The sequence below is a fragment of the Cnephaeus nilssonii genome (genome assembly GCF_951640355.1).
Source record: "Cnephaeus nilssonii genome assembly, chromosome: 9".
Taxonomy (NCBI): Eukaryota; Metazoa; Chordata; class Mammalia; order Chiroptera; family Vespertilionidae; genus Cnephaeus; species Cnephaeus nilssonii.
Window position 1 is genome coordinate 39,054,857 of NC_137080.1, and position 24,503 is coordinate 39,079,359.

Here is a 24,503-nt window from a genome sequence, read left to right on the forward strand (position 1 = left end):
CTTCCTTCTGTTAAAGAGAAAACCACAGGCCCAATATAGTGTCACTTGTGCTAAAAGCCCATGATATCGAACCTAGATTTAATACCTGATCTGATTACAGTTTCAACCTCTCCCAGAAATGTAATCTTAACCAACTATTCTGAAATTCTCTGGTCCAGCCCCAGTGAGGTAATTTGTCACATGGGCTCTCTCCATTCCCTCCTCCCCCAAGAGAAAGAAGAGGCAATCTGCATGATAAAAACCCTGGGGGCTGCTCCTTTCCTAAAGACGGTGTCCTGGCCTAAAAGCAATCCTTTTCTTTCAGCGCCTCCCTCACCCCACCCTCCTTTAGTGCCTCCCTTACCCCACCCTCCTTTAGGTGGGATGCTGCCTGATTCATGAATTCCTTAATAAAGCCAATTAGATCTGCAGTTTTACTTGGTTGAATTTTTTTTAACATTGCTTATTTAAAAAAAAAACAAAACTCACATGAACATACAAAACCATTTGAAGGTAGGTGTTTCCTTTCCTAGATAGCAATGATTTCCATTCCTGTTAATAACTTATTTGGAAGAAACAGCTTACTTTGTTAAGTAGATTGAGCCAGTTATGCAAATTATTTACAATAACTCAACCTCACTGTTTAAGAGCTAATGCTTTGAAAAAGTCAACTGTCAGTTAAGCATGCTTATTGCCTTAGATGCTATTTTTTTTTAGTAAAATCATTCTATTTGATAAAAATCTTTGGTTTCAAACAATATGAACAAAGACGTGTTAATTTCTCTTGTCTTGTTTTAATTTATCCTCAAATACCCCGAGTTGATAGTGAGCGACTGATGAAAGATATATAAATGAAAGATATATCCTTCAAAACACACATTTCATCTAGCCCCCTTTGCAAAAAAAAAAAAAAAATTAAGTCATTTTACATTTAAAAAACCTTTTTGCATTTTTAAACAACGAGTGGTTTAAATGCTAGTCTCCACTCTTCCTAACTCTCCTACAGGGAAATCCTAGAAAACGGAACTCATGAAATACAACTTATACTTTTAAAATTCTAATTATGACATTAAATTGAAGGTGAGACTGAAACCGCTGCATCTGCTAAGTCAAGTGGCGTAATACGTCATATATGTTATTTAAGTTGCGAGGGTAAAAGTCAAGTACCCGGCAGAAATCGGCGTGCCTCCATTCTGTCTTCTGGGAACGTATAAATTAAGCACTCTCGCCCAGCGGTCCTCCTCCCTTCCTCCCCCGCCCTATTTTAAATGTAGATAGGGCGACTCAAGCCTTTTGAATTTGAAGGGCTGCTATCTGAGCTCCATTCTTTTCATCATCCTGTTTTGAATGACACTGAGCACGTATGGATTCTTTTATAAAAACCACCCCCGGGAGGCAGGGCTCCGTTCTCCGGGCAGTTTGCTACTTTTGCATAGCAATCAGGACTGACTTCTCGAAATGGGCTATCCTGATACAGTTTGAGGATGCCTCACGTAGTGCCTCAGAGATCTGGGATAACCTTGTGCTTTTTTATTTCACACCCGAAGAGGAGGAGCTTGCAATAATTACTCAATCCCCAATTGGAGTGGTCTGTTAGTCCAAAACTCGACGTTAATTCACACCCTCCCCGCGACTGGCCGGGAAGGAGCCAGCATTTGCCTTACTTTAAAATCTATTTTCTCTATTCACTGACCGCGCAGGGCTGGGCCACATGGTCCTCTCTCGCAGCCGGTCCAGCTGTGAGCAGCAGATGGGATCATTTGCATTTTTCTTATATTTTCTTCGGCAGGCAAATTAAAGGTTATTTTTTTTAAAAAAAATTACATTCTCGCTGTTTGCCTAAAATAGGCGGTTTAATTGTTGGATTGGGCTTCCCTGACCCTCACCAACCACACCCCCCTTCAAGTCACTGAGACTTGAGGAAATACGAGGGGGAGGTTGCATATGTATCACGTTGAAACCTCCAGGTCCGGAATGAGTCTAAAAAGAATCCACCTTTATTCAGATGGTGACTCGTGTTTTTCTATGTTCAGCGCTGGGCGCAGATATCCTGTGGGTCTGTCTGTGGCGTGAGAGTCTGTGAGCGCGCGCACTTCTGAATCTCTCGCTTTGCAGCCTCAAAACTTCGGGTAACAAGTAGGAGGCAGATTTCAGTCTCAGGCTCACAACAGAGGGCGGCCAGTCGCTGGGGGAGTGGCCAGACCCAGCGTTTCCCAGCGCTGCGGTCGCTCTCCGGCAGCCCTCGGCTCCATGCCGGCTCCGCGGGGGCTCAGGGGCCACCGGGGTCCCTGCGCCCCGATGTCTTTGTGCCGAGCTCGGCGCGGGCGCACCCGCCCGGGGGCCCAGGGGGCCGCGGAAATGCTAAGAATTCGGGAGAGGCGCGGACGCTAGGGAAGGAAACGCCCCGCACAATCGCCGTCCCGCGGAGAAAAAAAAAAAAAAAAAGTAGAAAAAGAGGCTTTTCAGGTCAAACTCCTCGGGTCTGAGAAACCACGTTTCAGAGACACGACTCGTGGGGGGAGGACACACGGCGCGCAGGGGTCATTGTTAGCCAGCGCTGCGCGCAGCGCCGTGGGTGCGCGGCCTCCGCCCCCCGCCCGGGCAGCCGGCGCGGGCCCACGTGGAGCAGCGCGGCACCCGCTGAGCGCGCCGGGCTGCCGGGTCCCTGGAGTGCGCGCCCCAGCTCCCCGCCGCGGCCGTTCACGCCCGAGCGCCGCCGCTGGTCCCGCGTGTGCCCCGCTGAGGGGGAGGGGCGGGCCCAGGGTGGGGGCGGAGGGGTTGTGGTTCTAATGCGGCGGGGGCTCCTGTGTCCTTGTGCGGAAATGACACACGGAGTCCCGTCACGTCACGCGAGAGCGCAGCGCACGGACACACACAAAGAGGGGAAAATACACGGCGCCCGCTCGCCGCCCCCAGCAACTCCCCGGGCCGCCCCGGCCAGGCCCTCCGCGCGCGTCCCCCGCTCCCCGGACCGGCGCTACCCCGCACCCCACGTGGCGCCAAACTCGGCGCGGACCCGCTCTGCAAAGTACAGAACTCGTGTCCCAGGTAAGTGCGGGGCGGACCAAGCTGGCTGCGCGGCGGCGGCGGCTCGGGGCAGACGGACGGGAGAGTGGCTGCAACATCCATGCCGGGGTGGGGGCGGGAGCAGGGGAGGGGACGCGAAGGGGGGCTGCCCCGAGCGCGCCCGGCGGCAGGAGCGCCCACCCCCGTGCAGGGCCGAGCTGCCGAGCGAGCACCCGGCGCCCACGGGCTCGCCGCGCCCATTGTGCCGCGCACCCCTTTGTGCCGCTCGGAACGCGGCGGCTCCATGGCGTCCCCGGGAGCACGCGCGCCGCGCGGGGGCGGGGGGGACGCGGAGTGGAATGGTCCGCACTGCCGTCGCTGCCCGCCCCACTCGCGCCGCGCGCCAGCCCCGCACCCCTGCCTGGCGCCGCGATGGAGCGGCCGGGGCCGCCGGAAGGCTCTGCGGAGCCCGTGGGGGCTCGGTGCTCGCGTACGGCCGGGCTGCTGCGGGGGACGGTTCGGCGTGAAAAAGGGGGTGTCAGAGCGGAGCAGGGGGCGGGGACTGGAGGGAGATGCCGAGCGGGGAGCGGGAGGCCAGAGGAGCCGCCGCTCGGGGGGAGGCTGCCACCGGAGTCTGCAAATGGAGTGAGGCCGGCCCGCGGCGGCGGCGGCGGCGGCGGCGGCGGCCGGGAGCGGACGGATACAGGCCCCGCCGCCAGGGGGCGCAGCGCTCCCTCCCCGTCTCCCACGGCGCGGTTCGCGGTTCCCGCTGCCCGGGAGCTGGAGGCGGGCCCGGCGCCCTGGGTGTGCACCCCGGCTGGCGCGAGGCCTTCGTGGCCGGCCGCGGACTGCAGCCTGAGGCGCCCGCCGCAGCTCCTGACCTTCCCCCTTTTCCTCTTGCAAACGTGATTACCCACGCAGACTTTGCCCTCGCCTTGTTGGCGAGTTGTGCAGAACCCCTGTAAGGACCTGTGTGCCGAGACGTATAATTTTTTCCAAGGTGTTTTTACAAAGGTAAAAGAGGGATTGCTCAGGTGGCCCATCTGGAAGAATTTTGTGCGCCGAGGCTAACCAGGCAAGGGTGCGTGGAATAGTGCTAAGCACTTCAGAGTCGGAAATGTTCAGCTTCACCTTTCTAAAGTAACTTTGGGATGTTTAACGGGCCACGGGGAGGGGGCAACGCGTATGGTAGCAGAAAGCTAAGGCTGCACAGAAAATTGAGGCAAGGAACTGAGCCCTGGGGCTGGCTTCTGTATATAAACAAGAAGGATGGAGGAGGTTCTTATGCTATCCGCTCCCCAACCCCACCCCTTTTTGTTTTTTTCAACAACCATTCCTGGTTTGTGGCTTTGTATCACCATACAGGACCCTGTCAGTTCCCGCACCCTCAATAATGAGATTTGCCCAAGACTTTGTATTTTCTTAAGAGTTTTCCATCCCTAGCCACTAACGCAGAGTTTGATAGGTGCTCCGTAAACATTTGCTAAATGAATGGAGAGCCCCTTGGATTCCAGAAGAAAGGTGGGTTCCGTGCAGCCTGTTCTTGCTGCTGGGTTAGCCTGTCTGTGCATGGTCCTTAAAATGTAATTCACGGAGCCTTTACAATTTGTCACATGAAAACTCCTGCCATTGAACATGGGTTTTACCAGAGACACCATTTCCTTGTTGAAGTAATTTAAAAGAAAAGTTTTGTCTTTCCCACCACCACCACTACCACTAAAGCACTAGTAACAGTAAAAGAGACCAGTTAGGACCTAGCAGACAAGATAGTCAGCATCCCAATCTGTTGAAGTGTATTACATTTGACACATTTTAATTCACACCTTCCCTTTTGGTCACTTCTAAGTTCCCAAGCATCCCTTATGTGAGCAAAGGAGTAGCCGAATGTCTAATAATTAGGAAGAGAAAATTTGGAATCAATCCTGATTAGGTGAAAATGTCCTGCAGAAATGTCTCATCTACCACTTTTTTTAAAAAATATTTTATTGATTTTTTACAGAGAGGAAGAGAGAGGGATAGAGAGTTAGAAACATCGATGAGAAACATCGATCAGCTGCCTCTTGCACACCCCCTACTGGGGATGTGCCCGCAACCAAGGTACATGCCCTTGACCGGAATCGAACCTGGGACCCTTGAGCCCGCAAGCCGACGCTCTATCCACTGAGCCAAACCGGTTTCGGCTCATCTACCACTTTTTAAAAATATTTTTTTATTGACTTCAGAGAGGAAGGGAGAGGGAGAGCGAGAGAAACATCAATGGTGAGAGAGAATCATTGACTGGCTGCCTCCTGCATGTCCCCCACTGGGGATCAGAGCCCACAACCCAGGCATGTGCCCTTGACTAAAATCGAACCCAGGACCTTTCAGTCTGCAGGCCAACACTGTCCACTGAGCCAAACTGGCAAGGGCTCGTCTCCCATTTTTTAGAGCTCTCTAGAAAGCCCCTGAAACACTGAGGAAAGAAACAACATGCATCTCAAATTTTATAATGTAGAAACATGGAGGTTGCTGTCAACCAGCAAAAACAATTTGGTGTTAGTGAGTGGGAGGCTGGGGTGCAGTGTTTTGTTTCTGGCACTTAATTTTGATGGCAAGTGGAGAATTATGGTTGCTACTCTTAATAGTCATTGTGCCATTATTGACTAAAGTAAGTTTGGAGGAATTATTTGTGGAATTAATCTTTGGGGTGATGGGACTTTTTTGTATCCTCCTCTCATTGGTGGTTACAGGGAGATATTATACATCTGCCTTTTCATAGAACAGTACACCTTCCCTCCAGAGAGTAAATTTTACTGTATGATAATTTTTTAACAATAAAATTTAAAGTCACATAAAACACACATGCCAAAAACATGGATATTTGAGTGTGTTTTGTGTGCATCACCTTGCTTTTGCCTCCCCCTCCAGATTAGACACTTCTTTTCCCTGCCTTCTGGTGTTCCAGTATCTCCTGCAACATTGTGATTTCCGCCCAGAGCTCCTGTGGTTCTGGACCCAGCGGCCACACATGACCTGCCCTTGCCACGCTGAGATCTCTCCATGTGGGCAGCCGGCCTTCGGCGTGTCAGACACTTGGAGTGTCGGGTTATGTTCGTCCCTGAATGACCAGGCTGTTGTCTCAGAGCTGAGTTTTTCTCCGCAGCTCACCTGGCACAATACCTTGCCTCCATTTTTAATCCAACTTGCAGCCCTCTTAGTGTTTTGTTTTCTACCAATGACCTCTTTTCCTCTCTCCTGTCTGATCTTCAGTTATCCCTGGACAGTGAAACAGTGGTCTCCGTCTCTACAAAGGCATTGATTGCTCGCTTGAACAAATCCCTTAGTGGTCTTGTGTGGAGGTTTGGGGGTAGGGTGGGGGGTTAGTTTACACCAGATTTTGCCCCAACTCTAATTAGCTCGTGTGGTCATAAGACAACATATGGAAAAGTGGGAAGTACAGAGGAAATTCAGCTTATACCTCCCAGGAAAATTAGTCATCGTTGTCCAGTCAGTCACATGGGTGGCTGCTGGGATGTGCTGGCTCCCCTTTCCTCCTTATGCCAAGGTTAAACGTATAAGCAGCGTCTTATGCCTCCCACCATTGACACCGAAAGCAGTTGCCCTTCCTTTTGCTGAGGAAGACGTCACGTTTAGTCACATTCAGAAAACTCAGTGTCGCAAGGGCAAGAGGCTGAGAGTCGCAGGCAAGCAGGGTTGTGTGTGTGTACTTCGCTGCATGCTGAGAGATGAGTTTGTGCTCTGACTGAATAAGGAAGGCATTGACAATTACAGCTTTAGAACAACTCGGGACAAAATTGCCCTGGTTTTGTGAGGACTGGTATTTTTCAAACAGCGTATGCAGATGTGTCCAAAAATAAAAACAAATTGCAAACATGTCGTGCAAGTCCCATGGGCAGGATGCCACTGTCGGGAGGGCTGGGTTCTGAGAGACCCGAGGCTCCCAGCCGTTCCTGTAAACCCGGAGACCGGCCCGCAGGAGAGAGTGGCATGGGAACATTCTTCCCGTCCTTAGGGAGGCCGTTTGATTTGACTCCACCCCCTTCCAGTTTCTTTCATTTGAAAGACAAGTTATAGTAACCTTTTCAAAGGCTTGAAGTCATTTAATTTTGCAGTTTTAAAAAAGCAGTCACTATTAAGATGCACTTGAAACATCTTTTCGAAAAGGCTTTATAATAGATAACATGTACTAGGTGCTCCATGCCAGGCACTTTCCCCGTTGTAGTTTTCACTCACACTAGGTGCGGTGGTGTGATCAGCTCCACTTTACAGAAGAAAGAACCAAGGTTTGGGTGGGTCAGCAACTTGCCCAGTGTCAGAAACCAAACATAGGTGGAGCCAGGGTTTTAACCTAATTATGGCCGACCCTAAAGGTTAGTAGGGGTTCCTGCTTTTGAGATCAGCAGCACCAGTCCCCGCCTTGGTGGTCTGAGGGCCCATGTGGCCAGTGGACTTGCTCCTGCCTCTGAGCCCAGCCTCCAGATGGGTGCTCAGCAGGAAGGGACGGTCATGCCCCATCGGGTCCCAGCTCTTCTGGGAAGACGGGGATGAGACCATCAGCACGGTGTGCACCCCACTCCTTCCCCTCTCCTCCACCTCAAGTGAGACGTCGATTGCTGGCCCCCTGGTTCTCCATCTGCAACAAAAGAGGGCTCTGGTGAGGATGACGTGGCTAACATGTGAAACACTTAGACCGTGGATTCGGCGCTACGTGAATGTCAGCTGCTGTCCTCCTGTTCTGTTTCATTTTTAAAAATCAGTATGACCTGCAGGAGGGAGGTGTCAGGAAGGCAGATCATATGGTGTGACAGTTGAGAAAAGGATGAAGGACTGGTGGGTTTAGTTAGGTCTTAGTAAAACTTTTTGAATCTTCGGATGTGTTTTATTAATAACGCCTGTCAAATGGTTTGAGCCTCCTCTCTCTGCCGTGCCTTTTGGATGTGGCAGAGCTGCACAGCCCCCCGCCCCCCTGGGTTCCAGTCACATTCCCCTCCTGGGCCTCACATTCTCCAGGAGACCATCAGCAGGGGTGAGAGCTTGCTTCACTTTACAGCTGAAACCTGACGGGAGGTGAGGAGGACCTGCCCCGGCGTGATGCCTGAGGCCAGGGCCGCCGGGCAGGGGCCGGCTCTTCCCAGACCTGCACTCAGCCCAGTGGCGAGTTCTGCGTTCCGGGGACGTTTCTGGTTTAGTGGAGCAGGATCCTGAGTCAGCTGGCTGGGATTTGAACCTCGGGCTTTCAGGAAGCCCAAGTACTTCCCATTTCGGGGCCTGCTGCTTATCCTGTGTGACACTGGCCAGCCACAAGCCTCTGGCGCCTCTGATGAGCCTCGTGCTGCTCTCACCAGAGGCCTGGTCTGGCCGATCACTCAGGTCTGGCCAGTTCTCTTAAAAGAACTTGGTAGAGAGGCACACCGCCCTGTGGGCAGTGCTAGAGAACGTTTTCCTTTGGAAACCTGTGGGACGTTGAGGGATGAGGACAGTGATCCTTTGCCTTTGCCAAGGACTCGCCATACCAGGTGTCCCCTGCTCATGTTGCCGTGGTCTTGCATCCAGCTCTTAACAAGGAGAATTTCCCAAGTCAGATTCTTGTGTGACTATTACCCACTTTTTAAAATATATGTATATTTTATTAATTTTTTTACAGAGAGGAAGGGAGAGGGATAGAGAGTCAGAAACATCGATGAGAGAGAAACATTGATCAGCTGCCTTCTGCACACTCTCCACTGGGGATGTGCCTGCAACCAAGTACATGCCCTTGACCAGAATCAAACCTGGGACCCTTCAGTCCACAGGCCGACACTCTATCCACTGAGCCAAACCGGCTAGGGCCTTATTACCCACTTTTAACCAGTGACCTCCCTACACTCCTTCCTTTTTCTGTGGCCCGGCCACTTCTCAGCTCCCCAGGCCTCCTCACCGTCTCTCTGTCCCCCCTGCTGCCCGTTGCTCCACCCTGAAGCCAGGGCCCCTAGAGCAAGCCTCTGATTGCCCAGTTCGGTCCAGCGTTCAGGTGTCAAGGAAGGAGGGGCTCAGAACATCTCCCAGGGTGCTCACACGCAAGCGAACCCGGAAGGAAGGACCACATGTAACCGTTGTCCATCATCCAGAGTGCAGACACCCAGCAGGGTAGCATCAGCCTGGTGACTCACCCAGCTGCTCTCAGTCCATTCGCTTCCCCAGCAGCCACACGCCCTCCTAGTGACCTGGCTCTCAGCCCTCAGCGTGGACCCCTCCTTCAGAAGACTCGGTCCCGCTTTATTTTTCCCTCCTCCTATGAATTTGGCTCATTTTGATAAATACTTCAAGGACCAGGCAAATGCACTGATAGAGCCTGTAGTGCATCCACCAGGCAACGATGACGCTGATCCCTGCCCCTTCTTATTTGCTCCTGGGTTTGTGGCTGAGACTTTTCCCACGTCCCCCCTCCCCATACTGAGGAGCTTCCTGTGATTCAGAGGCCATGATTCAGGGACAGTTACGAAATGAAAGGTCTTCACCAGTTGGTCAGTTGTTGAAATGTAATGATTTGACTTTACATTCTTAGCTTGTTTCTATGTGTGGACATAACTTAGACTATGACCTCCCTAGTAAGGGTTACTACTTCTTTCATTTAAAAATGTATTCTTTGTTCCCAAAGAATTGCATGCTCACTGTAAAATAGCAGGAAAGTTGAGGAAAACATAAAGAGAAAAAAAAACACAAACTATCCATAATCCTCCTAATTGGAAGTAATTACCGTTTTGGCATATTTGCTTCCGGCTGCTTTATGGCATTTTTAATTATGTAGTTGAGATATCCCCAGTGCACTGGGAAGGATGTTGTCATTGACTGGCTAGCCCTGTGTTGATCAATTGATTTTGAAGTTTTTTACACATTGAATGCTTGGCTCTTGCTGTCAGCAGAGGTTGAGGCCATGTGTTGAGAAAATGTGTGGAAGTTGACTTCCTAACTTTGTGTGATGGTCTCGGTCCAGGTCACATTCCACTTGTCGGCCCTTCCATTTTCTCTGCGGCTTTTTGTGGAATTTACCGGTAATGAATTATGGCTAGCGGTTTGGGAGGGCGTCCTCTGCACGAGGAGTGGTCTACCCCTAGAGTCCCTGGCTGTGCCTGACCTAAGACCAACTGTGAAGGAAGAGACCTACTGGCCCCGGGCTCTGTGTTTAGCCCTTCTAGTCGTTGCTCATCGTGATGACCACATATCGTAATTGTCGAGTGTGTGAGGCTCTGTAAGAGAGATCAACCAAAGGACTTGTGTGTATGCATATGAGCCTTTGGAGATCAACCAAAGGACTTGTGTGTGTGCATATGAGCCTAACCAGTGGTCACGGACAACAGGGGGGTGGGGGCATGCATGGGGAGGGGTTTGGGATGGGAATGGGGGGGATGAGGACAAATATGTGATACCTTAATCAATAAAGAAATTTAAAAAAAAGAAAGACTTGCTTTGGGGTCTCTATACACTGAAAGTGGTGAGGAAGATCAAGGTGTGCCCATTTGAACACTGACAAAGTTATTTTCAAAGTAGGCCTTTCCACCCTGGAATTTTCTTGGATTAACATCTCTCCCCCGCAAAGGAAAAGCGTCTCGTAGGTGTAAGTAAAAGTTTAAAATTAGCTGTATCTGAAGCACAGAATTAATTGTAAGCATACAGTATGCTTACAGAGAGGAGGGGAGAGGGACAGTTAGAAACATCGATCACCTGCCTCCTGCACACTCCCCACTGGGGATGTGCCTGCAACCAAGGTACATGCCCTTGTCCGGAATCAAACCTGGGACCCTTCAGAGGTCTCTATCCCTCTCCCTTCCTCTCTGTAAGCATACTGTCATCTGCACAGCCCTGGACGCAGCCTGTTACAGAAACCCTAATGTAGTCTCTTCTGACCTTGGGGTTCTGGCTGCTCTTTCCTTCCTGGTGTTTACTCATCCCCCTCGGACAGAAGTTCCCAGAAGACCCCTTCATCCTCCAGGTCCTCCCATGTGTTGGTTGTGGTCCCTTGGATAAGGGGTACATTTGGTGGATTCCCTGCGCAGAGGACAGGGCCCCACGGCCTCCAACAGTTCCCGTCACAAAGTGGGCATGTGGCCACCGAAGGCCAGGGTAGGGAGACAAACGGCCATTCTGACAGTGATCTGGAGCATGTGTCTAACCTCTCTGAGCCCCGAGTCCCACGCCCGTAAAACAAGATGGTCCTGAGGTCCCTTTGGCTCCAAAACGGTGCCTGTTGCCCTAGCCGGTTTGGCTCAGTGGATAGAGCATCAGCCTGCAGACCAGAGGGTTCCGGGTTCCATTCCATCGGGGGCACGTACCTTGGTTGCAGGCTCCTCCCCGGCCAGGGCCCTGGTCAGGGTGTGTGCAGGAGGCAACCAGTCTATGTGTTTCTCTCACATTGATGTTTCTCTCAGTCTTTTTCTCTCTCTTCCACTCTCTAAACCAGTGATGGGCAACCTTTTGAGCTTGGTGTGTCAAACTTCGCCAAAAAACTGAGCATAACTTGGGTAGTGGGTCACTTTGAGGATAAAATATTATTTCGCGATATTTATGTTTAAATAACATAAATGTATAATTGTTATATATAATTGTATTTAATAAACCAAAAACTAAATATTTAGTGCTGACACGCGTGTCGTGTCATAGGTTCGCCATCACTGCTCTAAAAGATCCTCGGGTGAGGATTCAAACAAACACATAAAACTGCCTGTTTCCTCACCTGTGAAATGAGGCCAGCAGGCTTCTGCCTCATAGGATTGTTAGGTTAGGTTGACTGGGACGCTCTTAGCAGGGCACCTCCCACACCGTGTAGGAGGCAGTGTGGGAGCAGTGGCACCGCAGGGTGGCACAGTGGGGTTGCTGTCTTCCAGGACTTGTCCAGATCGCTGGGACGACCCTCTGCTCCCAGAGACCCTGTTGGACACCTGCAGTGGTGCCCTCGGCATTGCCTGTAGCCCGGGGTTTCCTCCCCGGAAGCCTGTTAATTTGCCTGTTACATGTTTTCAGCCCTTCGCTCTCTTCCCAAAGAAACGACTCCAAATCCCTGTCTCAAAATTTGCCTCTGGGGGAACGCAAACTAAAAAAAGAAATAAAATTTCCATGATACATTAAGTGAAAAAAGCAAGGAATGAGGATCCTAAACCTTTTATTCTCAGGATTCCTTTATACTCTTAAAGAGGACCCCAAAGATCTTTCCTTTATGAGGATGATAGCTGTCAAATTTTAATGTGTTAGAAATTAAAACAAATATTTAAATATTAATTCATTTTAAAATTAACCATAATAAATTCATTATAAGTTAATATCAAAAATATATTTAGGGAAAACAACTATTTTCCCAAAGAAACAATCTTTGTGATACCATAACAAAAATGGTATCACTTACATTTTTGCAAATCTCTTTAGTATCTGACTTAATAGAAGACAGCCAAATTTTCAGATCTGCCTCTGTATTCAATCTTCTGCAATTCAGTCTTCTGCAAACTGACACATCATGTAGCCTCAGGAAAACTCCTGTGAACCTGTGTGAGAAAAGGGGCAATAACATCTCAGGGTTATGAAAATAGTTTTGATCGCATGGACCCCCCTGACAGGGTCTTGGATGTACTGATGAAGGTGCTCTCCAAAAAGAAAAAGAACATGCCCTGGTAGTAAAAGTGTCAATTTCCATGGTGTAAATTCTCCCACTATGGCCGATTTCAAGCTACCAGCTTGACCCCACTCACAGTGGAGTTGGAGATGAGAGGATCTGGACAAGCCTGTGTAGGCCAGCTGTTGAGAGCCACTGACGGAACGTCTCTGGTAGGACTCACAAGGGAAGGAGCACGGTTGTTTCCGAGAGAGGAACCCAGTGCCTGGAGGACTGGACTTTTTAACCAACACTTCTTTTATAGCTTTTGAATTTTGTTTCATGTGCATGTATTACCTAGTCCAAAAAAAAAAAAAAGATTTTAAGGGTCTTCCCTTCTTAAAATGAACTCTAAAAATGTAAGTTGACCTATAATTGTACATCTTTCCAGTTTTCCCATTGCTTTGTGGCATCTCTTAGAATTGGTTCTAAGCACCAGTGAATGGTTCTCACATCTGTCTCCTTGTCTTGCTTCACAGACTCCCTTCCCTCCTCAGCATCTTTCCAGCCCCAAGCCAGGTGCATGCTGATATCTGGGATTTAGATTCAGCCTCCTTTCAGCATGAGGCACAGGGGCAGCTCCACCAGTTGGTGCATTTATGCAGCCACTTGAAGCAACTTACCCTTTGTAATTTGAGATTTGAGTGGCTAAAGCATCTTATTCGTGAACATTTGGGATTACCTTTTTACCGTCTCTTTTGTGCTTTTTGTAAACTAAAGGCTTTTCTGAGAACATTCTGATCTTCCCTCAGCCACAAACAGAATTATACCCATGCGTGGAAAATTGAATATTGTCCATCTGACTCTATGCAGAAGGATAGAGACCAGGAAGCATTTTAATAAAATTATATATACTCCTGCATGCTCTGCAACATTGCAAACCTTTCTGTAACAATGACGGTCACTTTGCCTCAGGCTTCCTAAGCTGTGTGTGTGTGTTTGTAAGAACATTTCACTTATTAGATTAACCACTGGAGATTAGTTCTGTTTGAGAGTTACCCTCGATAGCTCATTGGTGCCTTAGAACCTGTGCTGGTTTAACTGGAAGCAGCAGCTAGCTACACAGGTCTTGTTGACACATGTTCCCTTCATTCAGTTGAATCATCTTCCCTTGGGCTTGGTCCGAGGTTCTTGAGGGATGTAGAACAGCCACCCCTTGGGGGGAAAGCTGATTTTCAGGAACCCGTGGATGCATAGATTGCCTCACAATTTGAGATTGTGGTGAGAGAAATAAGGTTTTGAAAAGGAGAGACTGTTAGCAAGATAAATTCTACCAAGTCCAGCAGGCAAAGGAGATTGCATTCTTAGCAGCCTGGGTGGGCGGGAGCGGTGGTAGTTGGTGGCTCCTCCATAACCTGTAGTTAAGTAACGGAAGGAATTTCTGCGGCATGCTTGGCATCCGGATACTCCGTATCCACCCAGGATGAGCAGCCCTGTGTGACCTTCATGTCGCAGATGACCAGGAAGTGGAGGTAGCAAACACTATATCCGTCCCCTCTCTCCAGCCCTGACGTTGATGTGCTGTCACTGCGTCAGCCCACGATGCCTGGAGTGACCCACACACTTCTCTGGTAGAAACTTCTGTGCTTGGGCGGGAGTCTGTTAATAAGCACAGGGCACACAGGTTTTCCAGGTAGTTACCTGGAGATGAAAGATTTGCGTGCTCCGGCTGCTGTTGGACTGAGAAATCTAAGGCTGAAAATTGGCCCCATGTTCAGCAGAAGAACCTCAACAGAAGACTGAGGATTCTCTTCGTAGTTCCTCTCCTGGCGGCTGACGGGAGAGAGACACAGACTGGGCTTCATCGCTAGTTCTGCCACTTGACAGTTGTGTGACACTGGCAGGTTACCTGCCCTCCGTTTCCCCTTTTCCCCTTTCCAGTATTCAAATCCTTTATTTCCTTAATCAAAATGTTAAAAAATACTTTCCCAGCCCTGGCTGTGGGCCTTAGTTGGTTGACCGTGGTCCGTGCACCGTGACGTCACTGGTTTGATTCTGGTCAGGGCACATGCCCGGGTTTCCAGCTCAATCCCCAGTAGGGGGCATGAAGGAGGCCGCCGATCCATGTTTCTCATCGATGTTTCTCTCCCTCTTTCTCTAAAAAAAAAAGTAAAAAACATATTTAAAAATATTATTTCCCAGCTTCAATGACAAGTAGAAATTGTGTATATTTGAGGTGTACGCCCTCAGTTTCCTTATTGGTAAAATTGGGATTCAAATAGCTCGGGAGGAGATGGAGACACGCAGTGGCCAGAGGTGCCTGGACGCAGTTCAGGGCTGCAGATGTTAAAGAGGACCTTCAGCTCACGCCCTACCACACGAGCACCACGTAGTTGTGGGTTTTCCAGGCCTTGCAAATGGGAAATTCCCCAGCTTCCCAAAGAGCACGGCTTCTTTGCTGGCTGGGAGGATAGGGCCTGCCATTCTGGGTTCTGGGTCACTTCTGGGCTAACGTAGCATCTGCCCCTGGTCTATAAATGAACACAGACGTGTTTTCCAAAGCAGAGGCACTCTGGGCATCTTGAATGCTCCTAAAGCCAGCCTCTCCCATCCCGCCTCCCCACTGTGAGCCTTCTAGCTCCCCCTCTGCTTTTCCTCACACCACAGGTGGCTCAGGTGTGTGCTCCTCCTTTATGATTTCCTGACAGGATAATCCTAGGAGCTCAGAACTCGGGTGCGGGTTTGCCTGCAGTCGTGTCATGTGGTGGTGGTTCAGAAAATACCCTTCCTGCTCACTGAGCCACAGCCCGGCAGGGGCCACACCCAGCCCATGACTCCAGGCCTCATGTTCTCCGTGAGCTCCTGTGAGAAATAGAGGTGGGTGGACGTCCTATTAGACGGCGATTCTGTCCTTGCTCAGCACTTGTGGTTCTGTCGATGTGTTTTTCTCATTGGGTCCTGTTTTCTTTTCTAGGATTTACTCCTCCTTTTAAAGCTTTCTACTTAGCCAGAGTCTTTGTGGTTTTCTTCCACTTTGACCCCTTTCCCCCCAAAAAAAATCATCCTCCATCTCCTCCCTCTTTCTCCTTTTCCCTCCAGAATGTGCCTTGTTTTGTATAGTGTACCCCCTCCACCAGCATTTTCTCCTTTTCCCATTTCTCATTGCTCTGCTGCTCTCACCTCTGCCCTAGACTTGAGGGAACTGGTTATATGACCCTGTGGCAGGTTTCCAAAGGCAGTTGCCACACTCGGGCCTTCGGGTGAAGCCTGCAGTGCGTCCCCTTGAGAGGCCCCTGACTAGGCTGAATTTCTGCCTACCATTGGTCACCCTCCTGCCCGAAATGCAGTGGTGGGCTGGACCTGCAAATGGGAGATTCCTGCCTGCCTGCCGGTGCCTCCCTCAGAGACGCCCAGAGCAGGTGAGGTCATCAAGCATGGGGCTTATTTGTCTGGGATACGGAGGAAGGTGTATTTGCTAGAAATCACCACTGGTCGACTCATTCTTGGGCTATCGAAGTTTACTTACCGTTTATTTTCCCTCAGTATCACCTGTGTGTTATGTTTTCCCGATAGGAGATAGTTTTTGGTAAGTAGGAATTATTTTTAGTGTTAATTTCCGTTTCAAATCAAGCTTACATTTTCTTATTCATTCTGACCGAACGTGAGCAGTGCGGGGTTGAAGGAATTGTGCCTGTCGTAAAGCTATGTGGCGCGCCGAGAGCAGTGCATCCCCTCATAAGCACTGTGCCTGCGTGGCTGTTGTTCGTGAGTTTGGAAGTTATCCTGTGCCGAGGTCCCTCAGATGCTCCTTCTGTCTTGCCCCATCCCCCAGCACGCCACTCACTGGTGTAAAACAGGACCACACCCCATCCCACAGCTCCTCAGGGGATGGTTTACTGGACTTTGTAGATGGCATCCCTCTTCCTTATAGAAATTTCTTGAGCGATGCTCCTTAGTCCTGCTCTCCAGATCCTTAACCAGAGTGAGGCCGATATGTGCAGTCCATCAGTTGTGGGAACCACAGCTCCCCAATGTCCGTAGTCAAGGCTGTCACGTGTATTCTTTCGCACTACCTCATTTATTCCTGTTGTTGTTATGGGCATGCTGGTATGTAAACTGGGGAATCTCAGGGACTCACTAGTGCTTCTAGTCATGGTGTCCCTTCCATTCCAGCTGGGGCAGTGGGAGTCAGGCCAGCCCTGCACCAGGTCCTGAAACCCATGCAGGGCACTTTCCATGCCGCCCGCCGCATTCCCTCGTCAATAAAAAGAAGGGTTTGGACCAGATTGTGTGGAACTCGAGAGCTGTAAAAACCCACAGCACCTCTCTCTCTGAAAGAGAAAGTTGTTTCTGAAGGGAAGGCTAGACCAGCACCATCCAATAAAAATGTGATGCAAGCCACATGATGTCATTTAAAGTTTTCTAGTAGCCACATTAAAAAAGATGGAATTAATTTCATAAAGTATTTAATTTAGCCCAATAAATCAAAAATATTATCATTTCAACATGCAATCAGTATAAAAAATTATTAATGAGCTATTTTACATTCTTTGAGCTGTACTGAGTCTTTGAAATTCAGAGTGTGCGTCTGCACTTGGGCCAGCCACGTTTCCAGTCCTCAGTAGCTACATGGCCAGTGGCTGCGCTGGTGGGCAGCACAGGCCTCCTGGGACCCCCTGGAGTCCTAAGACCTCAGGTCGGTCCGCAGCATCCACAGCTGGCATCCTTGGCCAGCCTTTTCATTTTTGTGGCTGGAATTTATAAAGCAGGGACGAACGGATGACTTAAACTGGAGTCTGTACAAAAGACTGCTCTTCTTCAGTAACGTTCCCCTAGCTCCGTAAGTGCTCTCGGTTGAAGCTGGAAGACCCGTTGGGCCCACATAGAGTCTTGGAGAAGCGCTCCCAGCAGGTGCACAGAAGGCCTGTATACTTTGAGCAACTGCAAACAAGAATAAGAGGATGCGATTTTCCATGACGTTGCTGAGCAGTGTGGGCTTAACAACTTCTACTCTCCAGAGCCAGGGTCGGGAGGGGAAGGGAATGTCTCTCGGGGAGGGAAAATTAAGAAATAAATCAAGCAATAAACCCAGACTTTGTCTTTGTCTTTTCATGTAGTGGAATAGAAGATGAACTCAACTGAATTCAGTGAAGATGTAGAAGAAGGTAAAAAAACAACTTACTAAAATTATTTTTAACTTAATACTATTATTGGGTACATACAGTCACAGGGTTCAAAAATATAAAATGATACAAAATGAAAAATCAGTGAAAAGTCTCCCTGCCCTGGTACCCCTGCACCTTGTCTATGTGTCTTTCCAGAGTTACTTTTTCTAAAGGCATCATTTAAAAGGTAGTGTTTCTTTCCCTCCATCTCCTCTCTCTCCCCAAAAAGACTTTAAACCCAGTTTTGAACAAAATGTTCTTGGAACGGGGTTTTATTGTGTAGCACTAGTGTGGTAAGATAAAAACTGCCTCGTTGGAAGCTGCAGTTTTATTGTGACTAGACTTGATCATCGAGTGGTCCTGTCAAAGGGCGGCCCACGAACAGCCTGTCACCGGGGGGACCCTGCTGATCTCTGAGCCACCCACGGTCTTCTCCCACTGAACCCCCTCTCTTCTCTGCCGCAGTTCTAAACAATAACACTGTGAAAGTGGAGACGGAGGCGGAGGATGCTGCCCTGGACTGCTCAGTGAATTCCAGGTCTTCGGAGAAGCACCCTCTAGACAGTGTCTTCACCACCCTCCAGGACTCCAGCAAGCGCAAGCAGCCGGGCAGCGAGGGCCAGCCAGACTCTGTCTCCAGCGTGAAGAGGCGGCGGCTGATTCCCGAGGTAAGGGGCCACCCCGTCTGTGCCTGCTGGGGCGCTAACCCTCTGCTAAGATGCTGAATCTCTGCTCGTGGGATCTGGGCAACTCCTGAACGCCTGGGCATGAGGAGGCTTTCACTTCAGCTGTCCCATCTCTGGCTTGAGGGTCTAGAAAGCGTCCTTAACTGGCATCTTGTCTGTCTGGGCTCAGTGGGGGGAGGGAGTCTTCGCAGCATCTGCTCCCAGTTCTTCATTTTGCTCTGCTCTCAGGGAAGGCAAGAACTTGTTGATAGCAAGCCTGGTTTAACATAGATTCCTGGGAAAGTGCCAAGGGTTAGCAGGTCTTTTCCTAAATCAAATTCATCTTTTATGTCTATTGTGGGAGTTCGTTGCCTCAAGAAACTGTTCAGTGAATCATTTTTGTAAAGTGGGGAATTCTTCTATGTCATATCTGTTATTCCTAGGTTATCTATTTTATGAATTTGTTTTATTTCTTAGACACCTGCCGGTGATATTGAACTCTGCTAAATTCTGAGAGAGAAAGTGTAACTGACATAGTGGCCCCCTCTAGCAGCCTGTAGTCCAGATGGGAGATAAGACATGTACACAAAATAGTGAAGACTGAGCCCGGCTGGCGTGGCTCAGTGGTTGAGCGTTGACCTATGAACCAGGAGGTTACTGTTTGATTCCCAATCAGGGCACGTGCCCAGGTTGCAGGCTCAATCTCCAGTGTAGGTTGTGCAGGAGGCAGCCAATCCATGATTCTCTCTCATCGTTGATGTTTCTATCTCTCTCTCTTCTTCTTCCTTCCTCTCTGAAATCAATAAAAATATATTTTTAAAACAACAATAAACAGTGAAGACTGGGGAGGGACAAGAGTAGCGGGTCCCCTGGGATATCTCATCAGCGAGCCTCCCCACGGGTCAGCAGATTACACCTCAAACTCTTAGAAAATTTTCCCAAACTCTCCAACCCCACCACACACACACACACACACACACACACACACACACACTCACACTTAACTCTCTTTGGGAGGACCCAGGCAGTTACTTCAATTTCTGCATGTCTGTCCAAAAGAGTCCCCGTTTTCAAGGCTCATTATGATGAGCCAGAACACCATGGGGTATCATCCTGGGACTATTACTGGTTTGTTTTCATTATCTACTATTAGATGCTAGGGAAGCTCCAAATAAATTGGGCATTTATGGATTTGGGAGACTGAGTCTTCAATAAGTAAAATTTGAGTGGCAAACTGATGAATTTAAGATTTTCACCAGGATTCAAATATACATGTGTACGTTACATCATAATGAGTACTGACCTGCATTCCACATCATGGAACATTGAAGCGATACATTTATCTATCTACCTACCTGTTTATTTATTTATTTAATCTACCTATCAATTTATTTATCTAGGTCCTCCCTCCAGAAACAGCTTTGTTGACATACAGTTTACGTACATACAATTTACTAATTTACATTGTATAATTCAGTGGTTTTTCATATGTTCATAGAGTTGTGCAACCACCATCTCCACAATAAATTCCAGAGCATTTTCATCACCCCACGAAGAAATCCTGTACCCATTATCAGTCAGTTCTTATTCCCCGTTGCTCTAGCTCCTGGCAACCATTAATCTACTTTTTGTCTCTGTATTTGCCTATTCTTAACATTTGTTATCATTGGAATCCTAGAATACGTGGTCTTTCGTGTCTGGTTTCTTTTACATAGCAAATGCTTCCGGGGTTCATCCAGGCTGTAGCATGTATCAGTGCTTCATTTCTTTTTATGGCCGAGTAATATTTCGCTGTGTACAGATACCACTTGATGGACATTTGAGTTGCTTTCACTTTTTTATTATCATGAGTAATACTTGAGCAATACATTTTTAAAAATCTGTAATGCCCAGAAAAAAAGGTTGAATTTTTTTATACCTATATGAGCATTTTTATTTTTTTTTAAGTAAAGTGTTGATTAGAGATATCTCACCCTTGACTCTGGCTTCCTAAAACCAGCCACTGGCTGTATACCTTGTTATCCTGGGGAAATTTTCCTGTGTGAGTGGCAGTTTCTAGTGCAGTAAGCAGTTACTACAGATTAAATCTCAGATTTCTGTCTGCTGAGATACCTTTTATAGCAAATGAAAGCTACAAGATAGTTAGTAGAATAGCTTCTTTGAAAAACGTTTAACCATTTGCTTTTTCTTATGTTTTACTTTAAAATTTATTATCCTTTTCCCTAATGATTGGTGTTTAGGTGTTTTGCATTTTTATACTATTACAACAGTGCCTCAGGACCATCGTGTAAGTAAACCTGTGAGTGTTCTCTGGATTGGATTCCTCAATTTATTCTGCAAGTGTTGAGAAGTTTGAGAAGCACTATGTTAGCTCCTAAAGGAGCTCCTGAAAGTTTTTCTTATATTTGTCATCTGCTTATGGTCAGTCCTACAAAGCTTTCCCTTGCTGGTTTGGCTCAGTGGATAGAGCGTCAGCTTGTGTACTGAAGGGTCCTGGGTTTGATTCCGGTCAAGGGCACAGGCCCAGGTTGCAGCCTCGATTCTCATTAGTGGGTGTGCAGGACATAGCCTATCAATGATTCTCTCTCATCATTGATGTTTCTATCTCTCTCTCCCTTCCTCTCTGAAATCAATAAAAATATATTTTTTAAAAATCCAACAAAGCCCTTCAAGTGTGTGAGTAAAGTCAGAGTTCAAGAAGTGGGACACAGAGTTGAGCCTATTGATTCACTTTTGCTGTATGCCAACTCCCCTGCCCCCCGCCCCCCCCCCCCCAAAAAAAAAAAAACACACCAAAAAACAAACCAAAAACCCCTTAAAACAACCGCCATTTTATTCAAAATTGTGTGGGTCAGCTGATAGTTTTGATTTGGCCTGACATGGCCGGGGCCAGGTGGTCTGGGATGACCTCACTCCCGCATCCAGGGTTGCCCCTGGGCTGGCAGGGAGGACTGCAGCTTCCCCCGTGCACTTTCTCACCCTCCCCGAGGCCAGTCCAGGCTTGTTCACATGACATGGAAGAGTTCCTGGGAGCAAGACAGGTCAAGCTCAGGACTGCAGACTCATCAGGCCTCTGCTTGCATCACGGTTGCTAATGTCCCACTGGTCAGAGCTAGTCATGTGGCCCAACCTGGGTGCCCGGGTGGGAAAATAGATCCCACCCCTGATGGCAGGAGCAGCCAAGTCCCATTGCAAAGAGGCTGTCACACAGGGTGGGGCAACTGGTGTGGCCGTTTTCATCAACAATTCACCACAGTAAGCAACAACAAGCTCCTCATCTAGAAGGAATTCTGACCGTGTGAAGCCCGGGTTGTGGCCTTCGTGGACACAAACAGTGTCCCTCTTTATGCCTTCATTCAATCAATTTCTGTTCTCACGGCATCATAGAGAAGGGAGCATCTTCATATTCTTGGAGCAGAAAGAGAGAGAGGGTTCTTATGATTTGTGTTTTAGTTGAGTCCTTCAGGATGTGAAGCAAGTCAGAAAAGATCTGGCATTGGGCTAGAGCCCCACCGAGGCTCCCGGTGGAGGGATTGCCCGCACATCACATGAGTGATGTGATGGTTTCAGCTTTGTCAGGCCCGAGCTTCAGGTACCACCCGGGAATTCTGACATGTTCAGAGAAAAGGGAACCAAAATATATTTGAATATTTCTAGTATGACTGGTCCAATTTACATATTCTAATTGGTCACATATGTTTACTTGGCAATGGTTTGCTATAGTTCTAATTCATTAGATTTTGGCAAGGAGAAGACATGTTTACTCCTGGGTTTTATTTTGGGTGTTTCATTAGCTGTGTTCATTTCCCCTTAGTGATTATAAAGTGAGGTTGATCTCCCTGCACCCCTTCCTGTTCTGGAAAGAGAATATATGTGAGTAAAACCTTTTGAAATTCTTGAGCTCCTTGTAGAAAGGTGTCATGTGATTTCAAGGCAGTATTTCCTTCTAAACTTGGTGTGAGTCAATTTGTCAGTAAATCAGGAGCCTCAGAACCCTGGGGACTTCAGAACAACTCGTCAATTTTATGGAATTATAGTACATGTTGATTTTTCAGAATGGTACTAGTCCTAATTCAAAGTGAATAGTCCTTTATCCTCCCCCCCTGAGTTTTCTCTGATCCTTCTTACATATGTGGTGGCAGGGATGGAGGTGGAGGTGAGGAGTGTGTGCAGTTTTCTTCAGCACAGTCAGCACAGGGTGAGACCTGAGGAACCAGGAGGCTGGAACAAGCAGGAATCAAAAGGTGGGAAGCAAGCGCAGTAACAGCATTGGGGGGAGGTCGAAGGGAGTCCAGGGGGATAAATGGTGATGGAAGGCGACTTGACTTGGGGTGGTGAACACACAATATCATGTACAGATGACGTATTGTAGACTTGTACACCTGAAAGCTGTATGATTTTTTTTTAAAATATATATTTTATTGATTTTTTACAGAGAGGAAGGGAGAGAGATAGAGTTAGAAACATCGATGAGAGAGAAACATCAATCAGCTGCCTCCTGCACGCCCCCCACTGGGGATGTGCCAGCAACCAAGGTACATGCCCTTGACCGGAACCGAACCCGGGACCTCTCAGTCCACAGGCTGACGCTCTAGCCACTGAGCCAAACCGGTTTTGGCTGAAAGCTGTATGATTTTATTAACCAATGTCACCCCAATAAATGCAATAAAAATTCATTAGAAAGTAATAAACAATAACAACATCAAACAAAAAACAGTTGAGTCCCTACTCGACAAATACCACCATTCTTTATTTCATGTATCCATATGTAATAAATGGGTGATGAGAGGGTTAATATCTTCACGAGACAGATGAGAAAACTCAGGCATGTAAGTTAGTAAAGTGCCGGGATGCCGGCGGGGTGGGGTGGGGGGCGCAGACCTGCTCCTGGAGTAGAGTGATTTGGACGCTCAGCTCCCTGCTCCCCATCCAGGCAGGTGAGCTCCACCTTCTCCTATCCAGCCCATAGGAACAGGAAATAGCAGAATGAGTTGAGATTCTAGAGTCAGATAAGGGGAAGTTCGCCATGGGGCCTTTGGCCAACTAGTGACCTCCCAGACTCAGGTTCCTACATGGTGATGAGGGATGATACTGCTCACTCATTTCCTATGTGGGTCATTGAGATCCATGTAAGGAGCCCAGCACAGGGCCTGACCCATGTCAGCCTTCAGAAATGTTTACTTACTGCCCCCCACCCCCATATCCAACTCCACCCCTTGTGGGGACTATTCAACTGCCTCCCTCCAAGGGAAGCCATCTGATGCCCGTTAGGACACCCAGGCCTGAGCACCCTTGATTCTGAACATCATTCAAGTCAGAGCCCAGAAGACCACCTCTGTCTTCTTCCCCAAACCCAGGGGGAGGGGAGGATTCGAGTGCTAACTCTGATGCTAAAGGTACGTCACATGCAGACTCATCAGGGCCGATGACTTGTTCATGAGTGACATTTAGAACAATCCTAAGAGGAAAAATAAAAACTCCCTCAAAAAATTTAACAAAAGGCTCTAAAAAGACGGATTTGGCGCCTCTGCTGGAAAAGGCTTCATAGACAAACACAGCAGATGTAGAAGGTGAGCAGCCAACACTTTTATTGGAAATCATCTTTTTGTTCATGGACATGGGGGCGACATTCAAGAGCTGTATGTGAGGCAGAACTTAGCTTTGTTCTCCTGGGGGGGTTGTTAATGTTTGTTTTTTATCTTCAAGTGTCACTGTGGTTTGTTTTTGGAGAACAGAAATGCCACCTCATTCATTCAGTGCAAATGTACTGAACACCCCCTCAGTGTCAGTTACTGTGGGACCAGCTGGAGATGTATAATGGTTTCTACAACAACCATAGGTGATATGTATTATGGCTGGTCCTGTTTTCACGAGGTGCAGGAAGTCAGCACTGCCAAGCCTGCTCCATTGGGAACTGGGCACTTCAGCACCATGGTGGCTCTCAGGGCTGTGGGGTAGTTATAAGATGCTGTGAGGAGCCTTTGAGGACATCCTGCCCTGATATCTTGCGGTCGCTTCTTTTTCTTCTCACTCCCATTGTAGTTGCTTTTTCTGTCCAGTTCCTTATTTTTTCAGGAATCGTTTCTGATCCTCACCATACACTGTTTGGCAGTGTGAGGATGACCCCAA

The 24,503-nt window shown here is 48.4% G+C and overlaps 1 protein-coding gene across 2 annotated transcripts in view; it reads left to right on the forward strand.

Moving 5' to 3' along the window:
* Positions 1-2,773: 2,773 nt before the first annotated feature.
* Positions 2,774-24,503, forward strand: part of BEND3 (BEN domain containing 3) — a 34,124-nt gene continuing 12,394 nt past the window's right edge. Inside the window, exons 1-3 of one of the 2 annotated variants that reach the window (XM_079780722.1) lie at positions 2,774-3,027; positions 17,662-17,709; positions 18,175-18,377. In XM_079780722.1, coding sequence (XP_079636848.1) covers positions 17,673-17,709; positions 18,175-18,377 — 240 coding nt within the window. In that variant the 5' untranslated portion in view covers positions 2,774-3,027; positions 17,662-17,672. Of the gene's footprint in view, positions 3,028-15,268; positions 15,964-17,661; positions 17,710-18,174; positions 18,378-24,503 lie in introns of those variants that run through there. The other variant, XM_079780723.1, reaches the window with a different exon arrangement.